This window comes from Choloepus didactylus, chromosome Y (assembly GCF_015220235.1).
Source record: "Choloepus didactylus isolate mChoDid1 chromosome Y, mChoDid1.pri, whole genome shotgun sequence".
Taxonomy (NCBI): Eukaryota; Metazoa; Chordata; class Mammalia; order Pilosa; family Megalonychidae; genus Choloepus; species Choloepus didactylus.
The window spans coordinates 18,615,773-18,640,076 of NC_051335.1; the positions used below are offsets into that span (position 1 = coordinate 18,615,773).

The 24,304-nt window shown below is 39.1% G+C and overlaps 1 protein-coding gene across 3 annotated transcripts in view; it reads right to left on the reverse strand.

Annotated features, from left to right (window-relative positions):
• Positions 1–1,234: 1,234 nt before the first annotated feature.
• Positions 1,235–24,304, reverse strand: part of OGT (O-linked N-acetylglucosamine (GlcNAc) transferase) — a 53,393-nt gene continuing 30,323 nt past the window's right edge. The window contains exons 20-23 of one of the 3 annotated variants that reach the window (XR_005214758.1): positions 15,356–15,608; positions 14,982–15,105; positions 2,334–3,526; positions 1,235–2,242 (exon numbers count right to left, since the gene is read on the reverse strand). Coding sequence is in view for 2 of the 3 variants with exons in the window: in XM_037822725.1 (XP_037678653.1) it covers positions 3,352–3,526; positions 14,982–15,105; positions 15,356–15,608 (552 nt within the window). In the remaining variant the exon portion in view is untranslated. Of the gene's footprint in view, positions 3,527–14,981; positions 15,106–15,355; positions 15,609–24,304 lie in introns of all 3 variants that reach the window. The other 2 variants (XM_037822725.1, XM_037822726.1) reach the window with 2 other exon arrangements.

Sequence of the window (24,304 nt, forward strand, 5' to 3'; positions counted from 1 at the left end):
CTACATTTCATAATGTAAGCACTTGTCCAACGGAATACAAATAAAACATCCCTATGTTTGAAGATTATTTATGGGGTTTGTGGTCCCAAGTGTTTTATGTGGGTTTACACTTTATAAGGACACTTAACTGAAAAGTAACATTAGCACTCTCATTATAGAGATCACATGGCTAAGAAAGTGGCAGAGGTGGGGGATTCAAACCTGAATCCCAAAGCCAAATCCAAAACCCAGGCTCTTAACCAAACTGCCTACTTATTAAGGTACTTTCCAAGTTGATAGGGAATTGGATAAAAGAATCCTTATCATTATAACCTTACCTGTACCACACACTTGTCAGTCAGTCTCTGCAAGTACATTTCCTAATCTATCAAATGTGGGATTACATAACTCTGTGCCCTCAGAAGTGTGGGTAAAGAACTTGAGTGTTAGCTATAAATTAACAACAGATAATATGCTTTAAGTAAGGGTGGATTAGGAATGGGATAGAATCTTAAAATGGGTAGACCAGAAGTTCCACAAGTTTGTTCAAAGTGTGTAAGCAACTCCTTTATAGAGTGAAGGCAGGAGCTGAAGTAGACTAGAAACAACTGATGCAGACTCTTAACAAAATAGAAGAGGGTGGAGGTAAGAACTTCTGAGTAGGCTACTGGACACCTTTCTTCCCACACCATCTTTTAGGAGACAAACAGTAGCCCACATTAGGGCTTTGAGGGTCCCAAACCATTGAGGTTAAGAAGTAAACAACCTGAAATTTTATTGAAAATACTATTTTCCCTTTCATTTGTATCTCAGGAAAACTGGCAGCCAAACAGCCTGTTCTGAACCCTGATGCATTGCTAGGCCTCCTCTTTCATAACTGTGGCTGAGTACAACTCTGGTACAGAGAAGGAGGGGAAAAATTTAGCTCCCAAGAGCCAAGAAAAGCATAGTCCATATAAAGAATGAGACTACAAGGGTAAATGAAGCCAGAGTGGTCATAAGCAAGAGTTATAAGCATGAAAAGGCATAGCCATGGTGGGAGTCAGGCTTTGCTTTCTGAATGTTTCTTAACCAACCCCATTTATCACCACCACCAAAATTGGCTAAGAAAGCAAAATGATTCCTAATATAGCTGCAGTAGGGAAATCTGGTTCTTTTATGCTGTTTGGAGCTGTTCAAATGGAGGTTTTATCACTGAATAATCATATTACTCAGACCAATATTTAGTATAACAACACAAAATACTTCAGGCATATTAAGGGGAAATCATTCATTTATTATTTAAAGTTTGCAAGACAACATCTGGATTTCTGTAGCACAATTTGTTTTACTTTTTTGACAAAGCAGAGTATAATAGAAAAAAACATTTAGTTTCCAGTAATATCTATATCTCTATTCAGAATTAAGTGTTCCACAGACATGTTACCTGGAAACAAAAGCCTGTTACAATAAGCAAAGCTTCAACCAGAGCGGCTACTTTTCGTGCCAAGAAAAAGTTCATCCCTATAGGAGGAATGATGTGCTATGTGAAATGGCTGGGTAATATCAGTCACAGCCTTGAGGGCACTGGAAGTATATTATTATGTTCCACATTAAGTCGTTTGGTGAACTTCAAACATCAGTTTAACTGCAACCATGCTGGCAACCTTTGACTTTTCAATCAGGTAAAAAATAAATTAAGAAATTCCTAAACTGATGCTTCTTGATTTACATCATTAAAAAGTACACAGTTCATTGATAATATAATTCTGGTTAAGAATTACATTTGAGACTCCTTGCTCAGATTTTGGTCAGCAGTAAGAATCTTTCAGAAATTCAAGTTCTTATTAATAATTTGTCAGCTAGAATACATTCAGGCATCAGCTGCAACTACATAATAGGTGCACTGCCTCAGCGCTTTGGAAAGACATTGTAATCTAGACTACTACTAGCAGACAAAAAATGATCTGTTACTGGATAGCATAAGTGCAGTACATCAAGACAAACATATATTCATATGTTGGCTTGTTTAAGCCTCAAGCCCTCGATCCTTTGTTGAAATTCAATAATTTTATTCCTATGGTTTTAAAGACCAAGAACTCAAGCTCCAGGAGGGCTAAAGTCTAATTTTTACTCCAAATCAAGTAGCAGTGCAGTAGCTACTATTCAGGCTGAATCCACACAGGCTTCAAGACCAAGTCCAGAAGACAGTCATTATATAACATCCTAGAAGATTGGAAAAAATAGCTACTTGTATACACAGAAGTCCTTCAGAGCTTTTTACCTATGAGATAACAGGTTTTGTGATGAACATTATTTAATGTATTGGAGATAACTATGACTTAGTGATTCAATATTTGAATACTTATACTTACCTGGAATTTCATTTCTGCTGAAAGAAATAGGAAGAACAGCGACTCACTTTAAAAAAAACATACTTTAGAAAAGGAAGGTAAAAATCTTATCACACACTATCACTTTCGGAAGCAGCATAGAAGGGGCAGTCAAAGGTAAAACACTGGTAAAATAGATCAAAACAAGGCAAAAAAAAAAAGCTATATTATTATCAATGACAGTACCATGACTGCACCTTTCATCATTAATAATCACTCCTAAGAATTTTCATTTGGCACCAGATGGTGTGTTTAAGATAAACACTCTGGGATGTTTTGAATCAGACTTGGTTTTGTTAGCTGAGTAGAAATTTTAAAGGGGGGAGGGAGGAGAGAAGGAAATGGGAAATGGACCAGAAAAAAATTTTGAGTATTCATCTAAACCAACAAAAGCACTGATAGCTCCAAAAATTAGGTCAGATGCTAAAACGACTGATATAGGCTCAAGTGGTTTATAAAACCTATAAAAAGACTACACCAGCAAAGTCCCCATTAATCTGTATAGTTCAGAAACTAAAAGGAGCAACATTTTAGCTTAAAACCTTATCTCAAGAGAATCGTATATTCTTCATGTGAATAAAAATACCTGAAACCAAACATTTTTAAAAGCTCCAATACCCAAAATATAAAGAAAAAATTAATTCAGAGAAGACTCAATCAATCCATGGAATCACAAAACGGCTGGACAATCTGTATCTCCCCTCCACACTCACTATCCCATGGAAGACCAAGGGAGATCAGACCTTCCAGGCCTATGCACCACCTGGTTGTTGCAATATTCTATGGAGATTCCTCATGGAACAGTAGTTTCCCATCTCTTGCATCTCTCCCCTATCATGCAGGAAGCAAGTCTGGCTGTGCTATTCTATTACTATTACATGTCACCCATCTGCAGCATGGTTCTGTTCAGATAAGTGAAAAGTATGTTATCTAGCTCCCTTTCCCCCAGAGGGTTGAGGCTCAGGTATAGGGGTAATTTTCCTGTGCATACAGTCTTTATTTAAGCAGACTCAGAGACTTCAACAGGCTTAATCATGTGGTCAGGTTTGTTGCCAGCTGCATAATGCTCCCACATCTGTAGATACAGTCGCTCTAGTTCCATTGTGTATTGTTTGGTGTTGAACAAAGGGCTAGATATTCTCTGTTTCCAGACTTTGCCACGAATTTTCTTCAGGCTGGGTAATTAAAAAGAGTCAAGTTTATAAATCAGAGCAGAACACTCAGAATGAGACCCCATAAAACACCTAGTCACTTTTGTGATAAAAGACATGATCAAACTTCATTATTTTTTTCTGATTTGCCCCAATTACCTCAATGCTGAAAAAACGAAGGGTCACAGCTAACATTATGCTAACGCTTATAATCAGGTTCACCCTCACACCCTCTGAAAAAAAATTTAGTTCCTTCCTAGACAAGCATATCCAAGAGATACTGTGCTTTCTCCATTACATCTAATTTCTATCTTTAAAAAGAACTGGCAATGACACATGACTATTCCTACCAGTTAAAATGTAAATCTACTCAAAAGAAAGAGACGTGGACACACAAAAGAAATAGAGCTATTCACTGAATCCTCATTTATAATAGTAAAAGCACAGATATAAGACAGTATTCCGTTTTTGAAGATTTTTTTTTTAAGAAAGGGGGAAAACACTCAAGGGGGAAAATGCAAAATATCTACTGCCACAGATACCTTAACAGTCATTGAAACATAGTAAAAGATGTTTCACTGAGTGAAAAGAAGCCTTTAGAGTGCATACTGTATGGTTCCATTTGTATAAAGTTGTATAAAGACAAAACTAATTATGGTGGGAAAAAATTCAGAATGGTGGTGGTCTCTGGGGGGTTAGGGATGGGGACTGAGAAGAAGCATGAAGGAACTTTCTGGAATGATAATGGTAATGTTGTATATCTCGGTAGAAGTTTGGGTTAAAAAGGTATTTCTCAAAACTCACTAAGTGGTCATGTAATATTTGTGCATTTCACTGTATATAAATTCTGCCACAAAAGAAATAATACTGAATTCGAACAATACCCATTATGAAATATTTAGGAGAAAGTACTGTCTGCAATTTACTTTGAAATATTTCAAATGAAATGAGTTGATAGAAGAATAAATAGATGGATGGACATGTGATAAAGCAAGTATAGTAAATAAGGGTAGAATCCAGGTAGTGGGTATATAAGTGCTCACTATAAAACTGAAATCTTTCAGAGCAAAATGTTGGAAAAAAATTTTGTCTGAACCCCTCTGAGTTCAAAACAGTATAATAATAAAAAACAGGTATACCCACTAAATTTTTCTGATTATAAAATATTATGGGTAAGCACTTTTCTGTCATTAGAAATCAAGAACCTTAATATTTTTTCTTTAAATTAATTCCAGTTTTATTGAAATATATTCATATACCATACAATCATTAATGGTGTACAATTGTTCACAGTATCATCTTATAGTTGTGCATTCATCACCACAATCTATTTTTGAATATTTTCCTTACATCAGAAAGAATCAGAATAAGAAAAAAAAATAGAAGTAAAAAAGAACAACCAGGAGGCAGGGCAAGATGGTGGACTGGTGAGCTGTATGTTTTAGTTACTCCTCCAGGAAAGTAGGTAGAAAGCCAGGAACTGTGTGGACTGGACACCACAGAGCAATCTGACTTTGGGCATACTTCATACAACACTCATGAAAACGTGGAACTGCTGAGATCAGCGAAATCTGTAAGTTTTTGTGGCCAGGGGACCCGCACCCCGCCCTGTCAGGCTCAGTCCCATGGGAGGAGGGGCTGTCAGCTCCAGGAAGGAGAAGGGAGAACTGCAGGGGCAGCCCTTATCGGAAACACATTCTACGGATCCAAACTCCAACCATAGATAGACTGAGACCAGACACCAGAGAATCTGAGAGCAGCCAGCCCAGCAGAGAGGAGACAGGCATAGAAAAAAACAGCACGAAAAACTCCAAAATAAAAGCGGAGGATTTTTGGAGTTCTGGTGAACATAGAAAGGGGAAGGGCAGAGCTCAGGCCCTGAGGCTCATATGCAAATCCCGAAGAAAAGCTGATCTCTCTGCCCTGTGGACCTTTCCTTAATGGCCCTAATTGCTTTGTCTCTTAGCATTTCAATAACCCATTAGATCTGTGAGCAGGGCCCTTTTATTATTATTTTTTTAATCCTTATTTCTTTTTCTAAAACAATTACTCTAAGAAGCCCAATACAGAAAGCTTCAAAGACTTGCAATTTGGGAAGGTCAAGACAAGAGCAGAACTAAGAGAGCTCTGAGACAAAAGGCAATAATCCAGTGGCTGAGAAAATTCACTAAACACCACAACTTCCCAAGAAAAGGGGGGTGTCCGCTCACAGCCATCATCCTGGTGGACAGGAAACACTCCTGCCCATCGCCAGCCCCATAGCCCAGAGCTGCCCCAGACAACCCAGTGTGACGGAAGTGCTTCAAATAACAGGCACACACCACAAAACTGGGCGTGGACATTAGCCTTCCCTGCAACCTCAGCTGATTGTCCCAGAGTTGGGAAGGAGGAGCAGTGTGAATTAACAAAGCCCCATTCAGCCATCATTTCAGCAGACTGGGAGCCTCCCTACACAGCCCAGCAGCCCAGAACTGCCCTGGGGAGACGGCACTCACCTGTGACATAGCACAGTCATCCCTCAACAGAGGACCAGGGGGTGCACGGCCTGGAAGAGGGACCCACTTGCAAGTCTCAGGAGCCATAAGCCAATACCAAGGACTTGTGGGTCAGTGGCAGAGACAAACTGTGGCAGGACTGAACTGAAGGATTAGACTATTGCAGCAGCTTTAAAACTCCAGGATCACCAGGGAGATTTGATTGTTTAGAGCCACCCCCCCCTCCCTGACTGCCCAGAAACATGCCCCATATACAGGGCGGGCAACATCAACTACACACACAAGCTTGGTACACCAACTGGACCCACAAGACTCACTCCCCCACTCACCACAAAGGCAAAGCAGGGGAGAACTGGCTTGTGGAGAACAGGTGGCTCGTGGACGCCACCTGCTGGTTAGTTAGAGAAAGTGTACTCCACGAAGCTGTAGATCTGATAAATTAGAGATAAGGACTTCAATTGGTCTACAAATCCTAAAAGAACCCTATCAAGTTCAGCAAATGCCAAGAGGCCAAAAACAACAGAAAATTATAAAGCATATGAAAAAACCAGACGATATGGATAACCCAAGCCCAAGCACCCAAATCAAAAGACCAGAAGAGACACAGCACCTAGAGCAGCTACTCGAAGAGCTAAAGATGAACCATGAGACCACAGTACGGGATACAAAGGCTATCAAGAAGACCCTAGAAGAGCATAAAGAAGACATTGCAAGACTAAATAAAAAAATAGATGATCTTATGGAAATTAAAGAAACTGTTGACCAAATTAAAAAGATTCGGGACACTCATAGTACAAGAGTAGAGGAAGTTGAACAACGAATCAGTGACCTGGAAGACGACAGAATGGAAAATGAAAGCACCAAAGAAAGAATGGGGAAAAAAATTGAAAAAATCAAAACGGACCTCAGGGATATGATAGATGATATACAACGTCCGAATATAAGACTCATTGGTGTTCCAGAAGGGGAAGAAAAGGGTAAAGGTCTAGGAAGAGTATTCAAAGAAATTGTTGGGGAAAACTTCCCAAATCTTCTAAACAACATAAATACACAAATCATAAATGCTCAGCAAACTCCAAATAGAATAAATCCAAATAAACCCACTCCGAGACATATTCTGATCACACTGTCAAACACGGAAGAGAAGGAGCAAGTTCTGAAAGCAGCAAGAGAAAAGCAATTCACCACATACAAAGGAAACAGCATAAGACTAAGTAGTGACTACTCAGCAGCCACCATGGAGGCGAGAAGGCAGTGGCACGATATATTTAAAATTCTGAGTGAGAAAAATTTCCAACCAAGAATACTTTATCCAGCAAAGCTCTCCTTCAAATTTGAGGGAGAGCTTAAATTTTTCACAGACAAACAAATGCTGAGAGAATTTGCTAACAAGAGACCTGCCCTACTGGAGATACTCAAGGGAGCCCTACACACAGAGAAACAAAGAAAGGACAGAGAGACTTAGAGAAAGGTTCAGTACTAAAGAGATTCGGTATGGGTACAATAAAGGATATTAATAGAGAGAGGGGAAAAATATATATGACAAACATAAATCAAAGGATAAGATGGCTGATTCAAGAAATGCCCTCACGGTTATAATGTTGAATGTAAATGGATTAAACTCCCCAATTAAAAGATATAGATTCACAGAATGGATCAAAAAAAATGAACCATCAATATGTTGCATACAAGAGACTCATCTTAGACACAGGGACACAAAGAAACTGAAAGTGAAAGGATGGAAAAAAATATTTCATGCAAGCTACAGCCAAAAGAAAGCAGGTGTAGCAATATTAATCTCAGATAAAATAGACTTTAAATGCAGGGATGTTTTGAGAGACAAAGAGGGCCACTACATACTAATAAAAGGGGCAATTCAACAAGAAGAAATAACAATCATAAATGTCTATGCACCCAATCAAGGTGCCACAAAATACATGACACAAACACTGGCAAAACTAAAGGAAGCAATTGATGTTTCCACAATAATTGTGGGAGACTTCAACACATCACTCTCTCCTATAGATAGATCAACCAGACAGAAGACCAATAAGGAAACTGAAAACCTAAACAATCTGATAAATGAATTAGATTTAACAGACATATTCAGAACATTACATCCCAAATCACCAGGATACACATACTTTTCTAGTGCTCACGGAACTTTCTCCAGAATACATCATATGCTGGGACATAAAACAAGCCTCAATAAATTTAAAAAGATTGAAATTATTCAAAGCACATTCTCTGACCACAATGGAATACAATTAGAAGTCAATAACCATCAGAGACTTAGAAAATTCACAAACACCTGGAGGTTAAACAACACACTCCTAAACAATCAGTGGGTTAAAGAAGAAATAGCAAGAGAAATTGCTAAATATATAGAGACGAATGAAAATGAGAACACAACATACCAAAACCTATGGGATGCAGCAAAAGCAGTACTGAGGGGGAAATTTATAGCACTAAACGCATATATTAAAAAGGAAGAAAGAGCCAAAATCAAAGAACTAATGGATCAACTGAAGAAGCTAGAAAATGAACAGCAAACCAATCCTAAACCAAGCAGAAGAAATAACAAGGATTAAAGCAGAAATAAATGACAGAGAGAACAAAAAAACAATAGAGAGGATAAATATCACAAAAAGTTGGTTCTTTGAGAAGATCAACAAGATTGACAAGCCCCTAGCTAGACTGACAAAATCAAAAAGAGAGAAGACCCATATAAACAAAATAATGAATGAAAAAGGTGACATAACTGCAGATCCTGAAGAAATTAAAAAAATTATAAGAGGATACTATGAACAACTGTATGGCAACAAACTGGATAATGTAGAGGAAATGGACAATTTCCTGGAAACATATGAACAACCTAGACTGACCAGAGAAGAAATAGAAGACCTCAACCAACCCATCACAAGCAAAGAGATCCAATCAGTCATCAAAAATTTTCCCACAAATAAATGCCCAGGGCCAGATGGCTTCACAGGGGAATTCTACCAAACTTTCCAGAAAGAACTGACACCAGTCTTACTCAAACTCTTTCAAAACATTGAAGAAAATGGAACACTACCTAACTCATTTTATGAAGCTAACATCAATCTAATACCAAAACCAGGCAAAGATGCTACAAAAAAGGAAAACTACCGGCCAATCTCCCTAATGAATATAGATGCAAAAATCCTCAACAAAATACTTGCAAATCAAATCCAAAGACACATTAAAAACAATCATACACCATGACCAAGTGGGGTTCATTCCAGGCATGCAAGGATGGTTCAACATAAGAAAATCAATGTATTACAACACATTAAAAATTCGAAAGGGAAAAATCAATTGATCATCTCAATAGATGCTGAAAAAGCATTTGACAAAATCCAACATCCCTTTTTGATAAAAACATCTCAAAAGGTAGGAATTGAAGGAAACTTCCTCAATATGATAAACAGCATATATGAAAACCCACAGCCAGCATAATACTCAATGGTGAGAGACTGAAAGCCTTCCCTCTAAGATCAGGAACAAGACAAGGATGCCCGCTGTCACCACTGTTATTCAACATTGTGCTGGAAGTGCTAGCCAGGGCAATCCGGCAAGACAAAGAAATAAAAGGCATCCAAATTGGAAAAGAAGAAGTAAAACTGTCATTGTTTGCAGATGATATGATCTTATATCTGGAAAACCCCAAGAAATCGACGATACAGCTACTAGAGCTAATAAACAAATTTAGCAAAGTAGCGGGACACAAGGTTAATGCACGTAAGTCAGTAATGTTTATATATGCTAGAAATGAACAAACTGAAGAGACACTCAAGAAAAAGATACCATTTTCAATAGCAACTAAAAAAATCAAGTTCCTAGGAATAAACTTAACCAAAGATGTAAAAGACCTATACAAAGAAAACTACATAACTCTATTAAAAGAAATAGAAGGGGACCTTAAAAGATGGAAAAATATTCCATGTTCATGGATAGGAAGACTAAATGTCATTAAGATGTCAATTCTACCCAAACTCATCTACAGATTCAATGCAATCCCAATCAAAATTCCAACAACCTACTTTGCAGACTTGGAAAAGCTAGTTATCAAATTTATTTGGAAAGGGAAGATGCCTCAAATTGCTAAAGACACTCTAAAAAAGAAAAACGAAGTGGGAGGACTTACACTCCCTGACTTTGAAGCTTATTATAAAGCTACAGTTGTCAAAACAGCATGGTACTGGCACAAAGATAGACATATAGATCAATGGAATCGAATTGAGAATTCGGAGATAGACCCCCAGATCTATGGCCGACTGATCTTTGATAAGGCCCCGAAAGTCACCGAACTGAGCCATAATGGTCTTTTCAACAAATGGGGCTGGGAGAGTTGGATATCCATATCCAAAAGAATGAAAGAGGACCCCTACCTCACCCCCTACACAAAAATTAACTCAAAATGGACCAAAGATCTCAATATAAAACAAAGTACCATAAAACTCCTAGAAGATAATGTAGGAAAACATCTTCAAGACCTTGTATTAGGAGGCCACTTCCTAGACTTTACACCCAAAGCACAAGCAACAAAAGAGAAAATAGATAAATGGGAACTCCTCAAGCTTAGAAGTTTCTGTACCTGAAAGGAATTTCTCAAAAAGGTAAAGAGGCAGCCAACTCAATGGGAAAAAATTTTTGGAAACCATGTATCTGACAAAAGACTGATATCTTGCATATATAAAGAAATCCTACAACTCAATGACAATAGTACAGACAGCCCAATTATAAAATGGGCAAAAGATATGAAAAGACAGTTCTCTGAAGAGGAAATACAAATGGCCAAGAAACACATGAAAAAATGTTCAGCTTCACTAGCTATTAGAGAGATGCAAATTAAGACCACAATGAGATACCATCTCATACCGATTAGAGTGGCTGCCATTAAACAAACAGGAAACTACAAATGCTGGGGGGGGATGTGGAGAAATTGGAACTCTTATTCATTGTTGGTGGGACTGTATAATGGTTCAGCCACTCTGGAAGTCAGTCTGGCACTTCCTTAGAAAACTAGATATAGAGTTACCGTTCGATCCAGCGATTGCACTTCTCGGTATATACCCGGAAGGTCGGAAAGCAGTGACACAAACAGACATCTGCACGCCAATGTTCATAGCAGCATTATTCACAATTGCCAAGAGATGGAAACAACCCAAATGTCCTTCAACAGATGAGTGGATAAATAAAATGTGGTATATACACATGATGGAATACTACACGGCAGTAAGAAGGAACGATCTCGTGAAACATATGACAACATGGATCAACCTTGAAGACATAATGCTGAGCGAAATAAGCCAGGCACAAAAAGAGAAATATTATATGCTACCACTAATGTGAACTTTGAAAAATGTAAAACAAATGGTTTATAATGTAGAATGTAGGGGAAGTAGCAATAGAGAGCAATTAAGGAAGGGGGAACAATAATCCAAGAAGAACAGTGTGCCGGTTTGAATGTATTGTGTCCCCCAAATGCCATTGTCTTTGTGGTCTTGTGGGACAGAGATTTTGGTGTTGGTTGGATTTGCTTGGAGTGTGCCCCACCCAGCTGTGGGAGATGATTCTGATGAGATGTTCCCATGGAGGCGTGGCCCCGCCCATTCAGGGTGGGCCTTGATCAGTAGAGCTATATAAATGAGCTGACTCAGAGAGAGGGAACTCACGGAGTGCAGCTGTGAGTGATGTTTTGCAGAGAAGCAAGCTTGCTAGAGAGGAACATCCTGGGAGAAAGCCATTTTGAGGCCAGAGCTTTGGAGCAGATGCCAGCTGCCTTCCTGGCTAACAGAGGTTTTCCGGACGCCATTGGCCATCCTCCAGTGAAGGTACCCAATTGCTGATGTGTTACCTTGGACGCTTTGTGGCCTTAAGACTGTAACTGTGTAGTGAAATAAACCCCCGTTTTATAAAAGCCTATCCATCTCTGGTGTTTTGCATTCTGCAGCATTAGCAAACTAGGACAAACAGATAAGCTATTTAACGTTCTGGGGATGCCCAGGAATGACTATGGTCTGTTAATTTCTGATGGATATAGTAGGAACAAGTTCACAGAAATGTTGCTATATTAGGTAACTTTCTTGGGGTAAAGTAGGAACAGGTTGGAAGTAAAGCAGTTATCTTAGGTTAGTTGTCTTTTTCTTACTCCCTTGTTATGGTCTCTTTGAAATGTTCTTTTATTGTACTTTTTTTTTATTATTATTTTTTTTCATACAGTTGATTTAAAAAAGAAAAAAAAGTTAAAAAAAAAAAAAACAAGGAAAAAAATATGTAGTGCCCCCTTGAGGAGCCTGTGGAGAATGCAGGGGTATTGGCCTACCCCACCTCAATGGTTGCTAACATGACCACAGACATAGGGGACTGGTGGTTTGATGGGTTGAGCCCTCTACCATAGGTTTTACCCTTGGGAAGACGGTTGCTGTAAAGGAGAGGCTAGGCCTCCCTATAATTGTGCCTAAGAGCCTCCTCCCGAATGCCTCTTTGTTGCTCAGATGTGGCCCTCTCTCTCTACCTAAGCCAACTTGAGAGGTGAAATCACTGACCTCCCCCCTACGTGGGATCAGACACCCAGGGGAGTGAATCTCCCTGGCAACGTGGAATATGACTCCTGGGGAGGAATGTAGACCCGGCATCGTGGGACGGAGAACATCTTCTTGACCAAAAGGGGGATGTGAAAGGAAATGAAATAAGCTTCAGTGGCAGAGAGATTCCAAAAGGAGCCAAGAGGTCACTCTGGGGGGCACTCTTATGCACAATTTAGACAACCCTTTTTAGGTTCTAAAGAATTGGGGTAGCTGGTGGTGGATACCTGAAACTATCTAACTACAACCCAGAACCCATGAATCTCGAAGACAATTGTATAAAAATGTAGCTTATGAGGGGTGACAATGGGATTGGGAAAGCCATAAGGACCACACTCCACTTTGTCTAGTTTATGGATGGATGAGTAGAAAAATAGGGGAAGGAAACAAACAAACAAACAGACAAAGGTACCCAGTGTTCTTTTTTACTTCAATTGCTCTTTTTCACTTTAATTATTACTCTTGTTATTTTTGTGTGTGTGCTAATGAAGGTGTCAGGGATTGATTTAGGTGATGAATGTACAACTATGTAATGGTACTGTGAACAATCGAATGCACGATTTGTTTTGTATGACTGCGTGGTATGTGAATATATCTCAGTAAAATGAAGATTAAAGAAAAAAAAAGAACCAAATCATCCCCCCATCCCACCCTATTTTTCATTTAGTTTTTGTCCCCATTTTTCTACTCATCCATCCATACACTAGATAAAGGGAGTGCGATCACACTCTCACCCCTTGTAAGCTACACTGAAGAACCTTAATTTTTTAATGCCTGCTCAAAATCTTCACTCATTTTCCTTAGATGTATATGATGTTCAACAAAGAAAATTCTGAAAATAATAAATAAATATCTGAGATCTGCTGAATGCTTATTACGAACCGAGAACAGTTCTAAGTGCTTTACGGGCATACCTCTTTCAAGCCTCACAAAATCTCTGCAAGGTAGGTACATATTATCATTAATCCCCATTTCTCAGTGCTCCCTCACCATTGATATCATAATAAAAATTTTTTCATTTTATAAGCAAATAATAGGTATACCTCAATGTTATTTTCATTTGCATTTCTACTAAAGAGAGGTTGAACATTTTTCTTATTAACCATTTGTATTTCTACTTCAGTGAGTAGTCTAGCCATTTCCTTCTTTCTTTCTCTATTAAGGATTTACATTTAAATGTCCACCAGTCTTGGAAAAATGCAGAAGTGTTGGACTTCCTCAGCTGGATTGTTGATGTTCTCACAAACATTGAGGACTGACTGACCATTTGGTATGCTGAGCCCTCTGTCTTGGGGCTTGCCCCTATGAAGCTTGTTACTGCAAAGGAGAGGCTAAACCTGCTTATAACTGTGCCTAAGAGCCTCCTCCCAAATGCCTCTTTGTTGCTCAGATGTGGCCCTCTCTCTCTAGTTAAGCCATCTTGGCAGGTGAACTCACTGCCCTCCCCCCTACGTGGGACCTGACTCCCAGGGGTGCAAATCTCTCTGGCAATGCAGGATTATGATTCCCGGGAATGAATCTGGACCTGGCATCGTGGGATTGAAAACATCTTCTTGACCAAAAGGGGTATGTGAAATGAAACAAAATAAAGCTTCAGTGGCTGAGAGATTTCAAATGGAATCGAGAGGTCACTCTGATGGACATTCTTATGCACTACATAGTTAACATTTTTTAGGTTTTAATGCATTGGAATAGCTAGAAGTAAATACCTGAAACTATCTCAAATGGCAACCCAGTAGCCTTGACTCTTGAAGACTACTGTGTAATAATGGAGCTTACAAGGGATGACAGTGCGATTGTGAAAGCCTTGTGGATCATGCTCCCTTTATCCAGCGTATGGATGGAGGAATAGAAAAATGGGGACAAAAACTAAATGAAAAATAGGGTGGGATGGGGGGAGGATTTGGGTGTTCTTTTCTACTTTTATTTCTAATTCTTATTTTTAGTCATTCTGGTATAAGGAAAATGTTCAAAAAATAGATTGGGGTGATGAATGCACAACTATATGAAGGTACTATGAACAGTTCATTGTACATCACGGATGACTATGGCATGTGAATATATCTCAATAAAACTGAATTTAAAAAAAATGTCCACCAATCTTTACATAGCAAGACTATTAATACTTTGACACGAGACAAAGTACTTTTCCTCATTTGCCTTTCAATTTTTATTCATTTATTCTTTCATAGGAAAACCTATTAATCACTTCCCTTTATGAGAATTTAGAAAGTTTTTCTCTCATCCAGGGACCAAACAACTAATTCATCTATTTTATATTATCCTTGTTTTATGGTTTCATTTTATAACCACTATATTCTCCCTAAATTTTCCTTATTTCTTTTATAATGTGTTCATGGGAAGTTTACTTACTATTCTAGATCAGTTCCCAGTTTCACAGCAATGTCTTCATATTCTTGTCTATTTTTAGCAATAAGCTCAAGACAACCTAAGCAAGTGAGCTGGGAAGCCGCAACTCGAGAAGCAAGAGTTTCTCCTGTATTAAGAAAGGTAATAATTAATTGAGAATGTAAGTAGTGCATACTTATTAATTTTATTGATGTCAAGCATCCACACAATCCAGATGAGGACAATAGTCAAGGCATTCAAACTTGAACAAATCTCATTTTCTATCATCTTGCTCTAAATGCTGCTCCTAGCATAGACCATTTCACCTGGAATTATCTCCTGCAAAGGAGATTTTAACAAAGAACAAGAAAGAGTACAATGATTTATCACCAACTCACCTGGCATAGTCACCATGGGTGTCCCCGCCCAGAGGACATCCATTCCCGTCGTGTGCCCATTACAGAGTGGAGTGTCCAGGCAGACGTCAGCCAGTTGGCCCCTCCTGACATGTTCCTCTTTAGGAGCAACAGGTGAAAAAATGATACGATTCTGGGGAAGGCCCATGTTTTGTGCATACTGTTGAATATTCGGCTCCCCTACCGCTGGAAACCGCAAAAGCCAGAGCACACTATTGGGAACACGTTTCAGAATCTAAAATACAGAAAATAAGAATAATTATTGCTAGTAGATGTGCCCTTCTTAACAAAAGCTTCCACATGTTTCTAATAATTCTACCACTCTATTCTTTTCATCCAAATAGTAGCCTACTTTTCCCTCACACAGATGAAATAGATCACCTGAATAGGTCCCTCCTCTGCTTAGCTATCCCCAAAGAGACTTCAAAGAAAGAGAAGAGACTGATGTTAGAAACACCAAATGAGTTATTAATTGCAAAAGCTGAGGCAGCTGTATCCTATGGGAATTGATACTAGCAGCTGTTTCTGTCAAAGAGATAGAAATTTTCCATTTCAATTTTAAATCCATGACCATGACACAACAAACAAAGTTAACCCACACTTGCTAAATTTATCTAGACAAGAGATTGGGGGACTTGTTCTGTAAAGAGCCAAATAACAAATATTTTCGATTTTTTGGACACATGGGCTCTGTCATAACTGCTCAATTCTACCACTATAGAGGAAAAGCAGCCACAGACCTTATGTAAATAAACAGCTGTGTCTTGGGTTCCAATAAGATTTTATTTGCAAAAACAGGCAGCAGGCTGAATTTAGTCTGTGGGCCGTAGTTTCCTGACCACTACTTTACATCTACACCTACTCAATTAACAGAGATTTACACTTCTTTTCTAAAAGCTATGAGAATGGATGAATTTCAGAATTGAGAATATTTCATATTTTTAAATAGTACAGGGCATATATATTACATAGAACCCGCAACTGCAAATACATGTAGACAAACATGTCAGCATCTTCTGCATCACAATGTAGGAATACTCATACTAAATGAGATAAATGAAAGACAGTAAATATACTATGTCATTTCAGGACACATTTTGCTGCCATATAAATTTGCCACAAACTTACAAAAATCTTTTGGTTTTAGATTTTTGAAGACTGGAATTAAGGATTAATTCCTCTTTATCTCTACCTTCCTCTCTCCTTAAAGAAAAAGCAAATAGATATTAAGTAGGAATAAAAAAATTAACAAAGATGGAGGCCCTGATCAAGATGGCAGAGTGAGAAGCTTCAGAGCCCCTTCTCCCCAACAGAGGCTTTGAACAAGCAGCAAGAACTGGCAGAAACATCTTTCTCAAAGCTCCAGAAAATGATTGAAGGATTGCAGTTTAACAGGGTGAGCACAAATCAAGAAAAAAAGCAACATAAAAGTGGTAGGAACTCATGGCACCCTGGCTGGTTCCTTTCCTAATTGCCTCACCAGCTCAATGAGGAGCCAGCCTGCACTCCCACTGCAGGTCACACATTCAAATTCTGGAGGGAGCACAGCAACCCCTTGTGCACACACTGGGAACAAGAAGCATGTATGCCTGGCCCAATTTCTCGAGTGGCACCTGTGGAATGAACCAGGGCATTTGTCACAGGCTTGTTGTCCCAGAACTTGCCATGCATGCAGAAGGCAGCTCACAGAGCTCTCCTACAAAATGCTGTGGAAGAGCACGTCATAGCTGCCTAGGGCAAGGGAATGCAGGCTATAAGACACAGTGCAGTGCCCAGGACAGTGATGAAACCGTTTCCTAGGGAAGAGGTGGCATTCTTATTCTTGCAAATGGTGGAATTTCTAGGACCACAAGCGAATGCCCAAGACAAGATGCTTTAGCCTCGAGCTATTCTCTAAATTCATGGTATAGATAAGCTCCAAAGGAAAGTACTCCCAGAGATCAATCTGCAAAGACTGGAAAAGGTGTTTTCTTTTTTTTTTTTATTACTTCATGGCACCCAAGGAAAGTTCTGTTATAACACTAGCTACAGATAAAAGCTTAAGGAACAGAAGGAGAACCTAAGATGGTGGCTAGGCGAGATAGGGCAAAAAAACACCTCCGTGAAAAATACTAGATAAAAGCCAGAAAGTGACCCAGAACACCAGTTCCAGTGATGCACCAGCTGGACAAGGTCTGCTAAATCCACAGGGAACGTGCACTTGGTGAAACCGGGAGTCTGCATTCTGAAACGAGTCAGTGAGCTGGCTGAAAGTCCAGTGGCCGCGCTGCAGTGTGGGGAAACTGTGGGTTGGCATTTGCAGACAGGCTAGTTCCTTTGAAAAAAAAAAACCCCGGGAGCAGCTACGGTTAAGACAGTGAGAACCATGCAGTGAAGCACGGCAGGAGCGGGCTGTGCCAACCTCTTGGAGTCTGGCGTGGAGGACAGCCCACTGCTGACTGCCTCAGGGCCAAGGGAGCACAGGGGAACCAGAAGGAGAAAGAAACCACGCCCCTTGCAGCCATCTCCCCAGCGGGCGGGGGACGCTCCTGCCCGGGCCCGACCCACAGCCCAGAGCCGCGCCAAGAAACCCAGTGTGACGGGGAGTTTTTCCCGCAGCACTGCGCACACGCCACAACATCAGCTATGGACAGTGGCCTTTGGTGCACCCACAGCTGGTTGTCCTGGAGCTGGGAAGGCGGAGTTGTGCGAGGAGGGGGAGATTAACATGCCCCATTCAGCCATCTCTGCAGCAGGCTGGGAGCACACCTGCACAGCCTGGCGGCCCAGGGCTTCCCTGGCAGGCCGGCACGCACTTGTGACATGGCACGGCCTTCCCTCGGCAGAGGTCCTGGAAGAGCATGGCTGAGAGGGGGGACCCACTCGGAAATCCCAGGGACCCTACGCAAATGCCGAGGACTTGTGAGTCAGTGGCAGAGACAATCCGAGGCAACACTGAAATGAAGGCTTAGACTCTTGCAACAGCCTTAAACCTCCGGAACACCTGGGAGGTTTGATTATTAAAGCTCCCCTGCCTCTCTAACCACCCAGACACACGCCCCACATTCAGAGCGGACAGCACCAACAACACACCCAAACTTAGTGCACCAATTGAACCCTGCAAGAATCAGATCCCCACACACCACAAAGACAAAACTGGGGAGAACTGACTTGAGGGGAATAGGAGACTCACGGACGCCATCTGCTGGTTAGAGAAAGTGTACACCACCAAGCTGCAGATCTGACAAATTAGAGATTGGTATTATTTATATCCGTAAAGAACCCTATCAAGTAAAGTAAATGCCAAGGGGCCAAAAACAACAGAAAATCTTAAAGCATATGATAAAACCAGACGATATGGAGACCCCAAACCCAAACACCCAAATCAGAAGATCAGAAGACACACAGTACTTGGCACAATTAATCAAAGAACTAAAGACAGACAACAAGAGCATGGCACAGGATATAAAGGACATGAAGAAGAGCATGGCACAGAATATAAAGAACATAAAGAAGACCCTAGAAGAGCATAAAAATAAAATTGCAAGAGTAAATAAAAAAATAGAAGATCTTATGGAAATAAAAGAAACTGTTGGCCAAATTAAAAAGACTCTGGATACTCATAATACAAGATTAGAGGAAGATGAACAACGACTCAGCATCCTCGAGGACCACAGAACAGAAAATGAAAGAACAAAAGAAAGAATGGAGAAGAAAATCAAAAAAATCGAAATGGATCTTAGGGATACGATAGATAAAATAAAACATCCAAATTTAAGACTCATTGGTGTCCCAGAAGGGGAAGAGGAGGGTAAAGGTCTAGAAAGAGTATTCAAAGAAATTGTTGGGGAAAATTTCCCAAACCTTCTACACAACATAAATACACAAAGCATAAATGCCCAGTGAACTCCAAATAGAATAAATCCAAATAAACCCACTCCGAGACATATTCTGATCAGACTCTCAAATACTGAAGAGAAGGAGCAAGTTCTGAAAGCAGCAAGAGAAAAGCAATTCACCACATACAAAGGAAACAGCATAAGACTAAGTAGTGACTACTCAGCAGCCACCATGGAGCTGAAAAGGCAGTGGCATGACATATTTAAAATTCTGAGAGAGAAAAATTTCCAACAAAGAATACTTCATCCAGCAAAACTCTCCTTCAAATTTGAAGGAGAGCTTAAATTTTTCACAGACAAACAAATGCTGAGAGATTTTGCTAATAAAAGACCTGCCCTACTTCACATACTAAAGGGAGCCCTACAGAAAGAGAAACAAAGAAAGGAGAGAGAGAAATAGTGAAATTTAATAGACATATATAGAACCTTACATCCCAAATCACCAGGATGGACACACATTCTTCTATAGTGATCATGGATCTTTCTCCAGAATAGACCATATGCTGGGACATAAAACAAGCCTCAATAAATTTTAAAAAAATTTGAATTTATTCAAAGCACATTCTCTGACCACAATGGAATACAAATAGAAGTCAATAACCATCAGAGACTTAGAAAATTCACAAACACCCGAAGGGTAAAAATGAGGGGGAGATGAAAACATTCTCGGATAATCAAAAGCTGAGGGACTTCATCACCAGTAGATCAGTCCTATAAGAAATGTTAAAGGAAACTGAGCAAGCGGAAAGGAAGGGACACTAAACAATTGACTGAAACCACACGAAGAAATAAAGATTTCCAGTAAAGATCACATGGTAAATATAAATACCAGTACTACTGTATTTTGATTTGTAACTCCACTATTTACTTCCTACAGGATCTAAAATACATAAATGGTAATGATAAATCAGTGGCTTTGGACTCAATGTAAAATATGTAATTTTTGACAAGAACTACATAAAGGTGGGGGAATGGAGGACTATAGGAACATAGTTTATGTGTCCTATTGAAGTTAAGTTGGTATCAAAGAAAAACAAGATTGTTATAGATTTAAGAGGTTAAATTTAAGCCCCATGGTAAATACAAAGAAAGTATCAGAGAATATGACCATAGAGATGAAAAGTAGAGTATGGGTTACGAGAAGTGGGGGAAGGGGCAATGGGGAGTTAAGAAATGAGTGTAGGGTTTCTGTTCGGGGTGAAGGGAAATTTCTAGTAATGGATGGTGGGAAGGTGATAACATTGCAACATGTTTCCACAACTGAAAAAAAAAAAAGACAGTCTAAACAGATAATGACAATTAAATGCCAAGGATGATCCTGGATGGGATCCGAGGATGGAGGACAGGAGGCTCAAAGGGACACAGTTGAGACATAAGAAAAGAAAAAAGGAAATACAGAAGAATGTAAGCTTTGTATCAATGTTGAATTTATTGAACTTCTTAGCTGTGCTTAATGGGAATGCATAAAAGAATGTTCTTGTTCATGGGAAATGTATATGTGAATTATATTGTTTGTTCAAGGATGTGTGCAGCTTGCTCTCATATGTTCAGAAGACAGAGCAATAGATGATGAATGATAGGGAGGGAGGAAGGGAGGAAAGGAAAGAAACGGTGTGACAGGATGTTAAAGTTGGTGGATCGGGGTATCAGGGGAGGGGGGTCGGGGTATGCTGGAGTTCTGTGTACGGGGTTTGTATTGTTTTTGCAACTGTTCCTGTAAGTTTGAATTTATTTCAAAATAAAATTAGAAAAAAAAAAGCTTAAGGAACAGATGCCTCAGACTAAATTCCACCAATAACACATTATGTCCAGGTTTCAAAAGCAGATTACAAAACATACAGAGAAATAGGATGGCCAGGCAAAGGAGAGCACTAAAGCATTAGAAATCATCAACCAGGAGGGACAGACCTGGGACATACCAGAAAAAGACTTAAAAAAAAAAAAGGTCCCAACAGTAAAAAAGTGTAAACAATGGATTATAGTTAATAGTACAATTATAGATCATGGTGATGAATGCACAACTATGTGATGATACTGTGAACCACTGATTGCATACTTTGGATGGATTATATGGTGTGTGAATATATCACAATAAAATTCCATTAAAAAATAGTACAATTATTAAAAATGTTTTTTTCATGAATTGCAACAAATGTACAATAATGCAATGTGTTAATAATACAGTGGTATATGGGAACTCTGTATTTTGTGCATGATTCTTCTGTAAATCTACTTCTCATAAAAAAGGGGGGATGGCTCTAAATATGCTAAAGAGCTAAAAGAAAACATGGGCAAAGAACTAAAGGAATGTAGGAAAATGATACATGAACACAAAAGATTATCAATAGAGATGGAAAATATGGAAAGGAACCAAACATAGCTGAAGACCACAGTAACAGAAATTTGAAATTCCCTAGAGAGGTTCAACAACCAATTGGAACAGAAAGAATGAATCCACGAACTTGAAGACAAAGGAAATCATCCAGTCTGAAAGCAGAAAGAATGAAGAAAAGAGAACAGAGACTGAGAACCTATGGGACACTATCAAGGATACCAATATACTCATTGTGGGAGCACCAGAAGGAGGAGAGAGACAGAAAGGAACAGAGAGAATATGTGAAGAAATAATGACTGAAAACTTCCTAAATTGAATGAAAGACATGAATATACACGTCTAAGATGCTCAAAGAACTCCAAACAGGATAAACCTAGACAGATCCACACTGTGACATACTATGATCAAACTGTTGAATGCCAAAAATAGAGAATTTACGAAAGCTGTAAAAGGAAAGCAATGAGTCACATACAAGGGAGCCTCAATAAGATTAAGTGCCAATCTCTCATCGGAAACCATGGAGACAAGAAGGCAATGGGAAGACATATTAAAAGTGCCAACAGCAAAAAACTGCCAACCAAGAATTCTACATCCAGCAAACTTTCAAAAACGAGGGCAAGATTAAGATATCCCCAGATAAACAAATGCTGAGGGACTTCGTCACCACTACAAGAGTGCCACAGGTTGAAAGGACTGTAGACAAATGACAAAAGCCATGCGAAGAAATAAAGATCTCCAGTAAAGATAATGACATGGGTAAAAATATAAATACCAGTACTATTGTATTTTTGGTTTGTAACTCCACTTTTTACTTCCTACAGGATCTCAAAAGCAAATGCATAACATGTAATGATAAATCAATGGTTTTTGAACTTATGTATAAAGATATATTTTGTGACATGAACTACAAAAGGGGGGAAGGAGGGGTATGGGAACGTAGTTTATGTGTGCTATTGAAATTGTTAAGTTGGTATGAAAGCAAACAAGACTGTCATAGATTTAGGATGTTAAATTTAAGCCCTGTGGTAACAACAGGGAATATACAAACTCATAAAGACAGAAAGCAGAGTACAGATTACCAGGGACGGGGGACAGGGGCAACAGGGAGTTAATGCAAAATCAGTGTAGGGTTTCTGTTTGGGGTGAAGGAAAAGTTCTAGTAATGGATGGTGGCGAGGGTACTGCAACATTGTGAATGTGATTAATCCCACTGAATGGCATGCTTGGGAGGGGTTGGGACGGGAAGATTTATTTTGCATATGTTTCTAAACTTTAAAAAAAGGGAAACTCTAAAAAAGATAATGACAATTAACTGCAAGACATGACACTCGATAGGATCTAAGAATGGGGGAGAAAAGGCTCAAAAGGACATTATTGGGACATAAGAAAAATTCAGACTACAAAACACAAGCTTTATATTAACCTTGAATTTCTTGAACTTGATAACTATACTTAAGGTGATTGATTACTTAAGTGACTATCCTTGTTCATAGGAAATGTACATGGAAATATTATGTATTCAAGGAGTATGACATGTGCAACCTGCTCTCAAATGTTCAGAAAATAGGTAAGATGAACAGATAGATGATAGATAGGATGATATGGCAAAGGTGGCAAATTGTTAAAACTGATAGACCTGGGGATCTGGGGGCTGTGGGGTAAGTTGGAATTCTCTGCACAGGGTTTGTGTTATTTTTGCAACTGTCCTTTAAGTTTTAAGTTATTTCAAAATAAAGTTTTTTAAAGAAGTACAATATTGGGACATATGGAAAAATGGAATATAGACTTCAATTTTAATATATTAGTGTTAAACTTCTTGAATTACGTAAGTGACTACTTACAGTGGTTACAGTGGTTCTTAGAAAATGTATATGGAAGTATTAAGTCTTCGAGAAGCACGATGTATACAATCTACACTCAAGTGTTCAGAAAATGGATTCATAGACGGATTGAAAGATAGGTGGATAGAATGATATGGCAAATGTGGCAAAATGTTAATACTGGTGCATCTGGATGTCTGGGGAGATAGGGGTATGTTGGAGTTCTCTTTATGGGGTTAGTATTTTTCTAACTATCCTGTAGGTTTGAATGTATTTCAAAATAAAAAGTTAAAAAAAAAGTCAACCAAGAAATTATTCCCAGATTACCTGAAGATAAAACGTGCCACTTTTGCTCTACAGAGTAAGAGCCAGCTATGGATAGCAAAGATTAGAACCATCCAGAGGTCTTGCCTAAGCAAAGCGGTCTGATAAACTGAGGGGGGAAATGTATAGAAATCAATTCCTTCCTGGTTACAACTCTACAATGTTACCAGAATGTTAAACATAGGTAGATGTATATGAAAGCTTCTGCTATCAGTTTAAAGAGGGGTTGGCAAACTATAGTCCATGGGCCCAATGTGGCCTGCTACCAATTTAAAAAAAAAAAAATTTTTATTGTGAAATATTACATATATGCAGAAAAGTGATAAATTTCAAAGTACAGTTTAGCAAGTAGTTATAGAGCAAATTTCAAAGTATAGTATGGTTTACATTTCCACAATTTCAGGCATTTCCTTCTGGCTGTTCTAATACACTAGAAACTAAAAAGAAAAATTAAAAAGAAATATCTATATAATGATTCAGTAGTCGTAATCATTTATTGAATCCTAACTGCTCAGCCACAACTCCTCTCTCTCATTTGATCATTCTCTCAGTCTTCAGGGATATTTGGGCAATG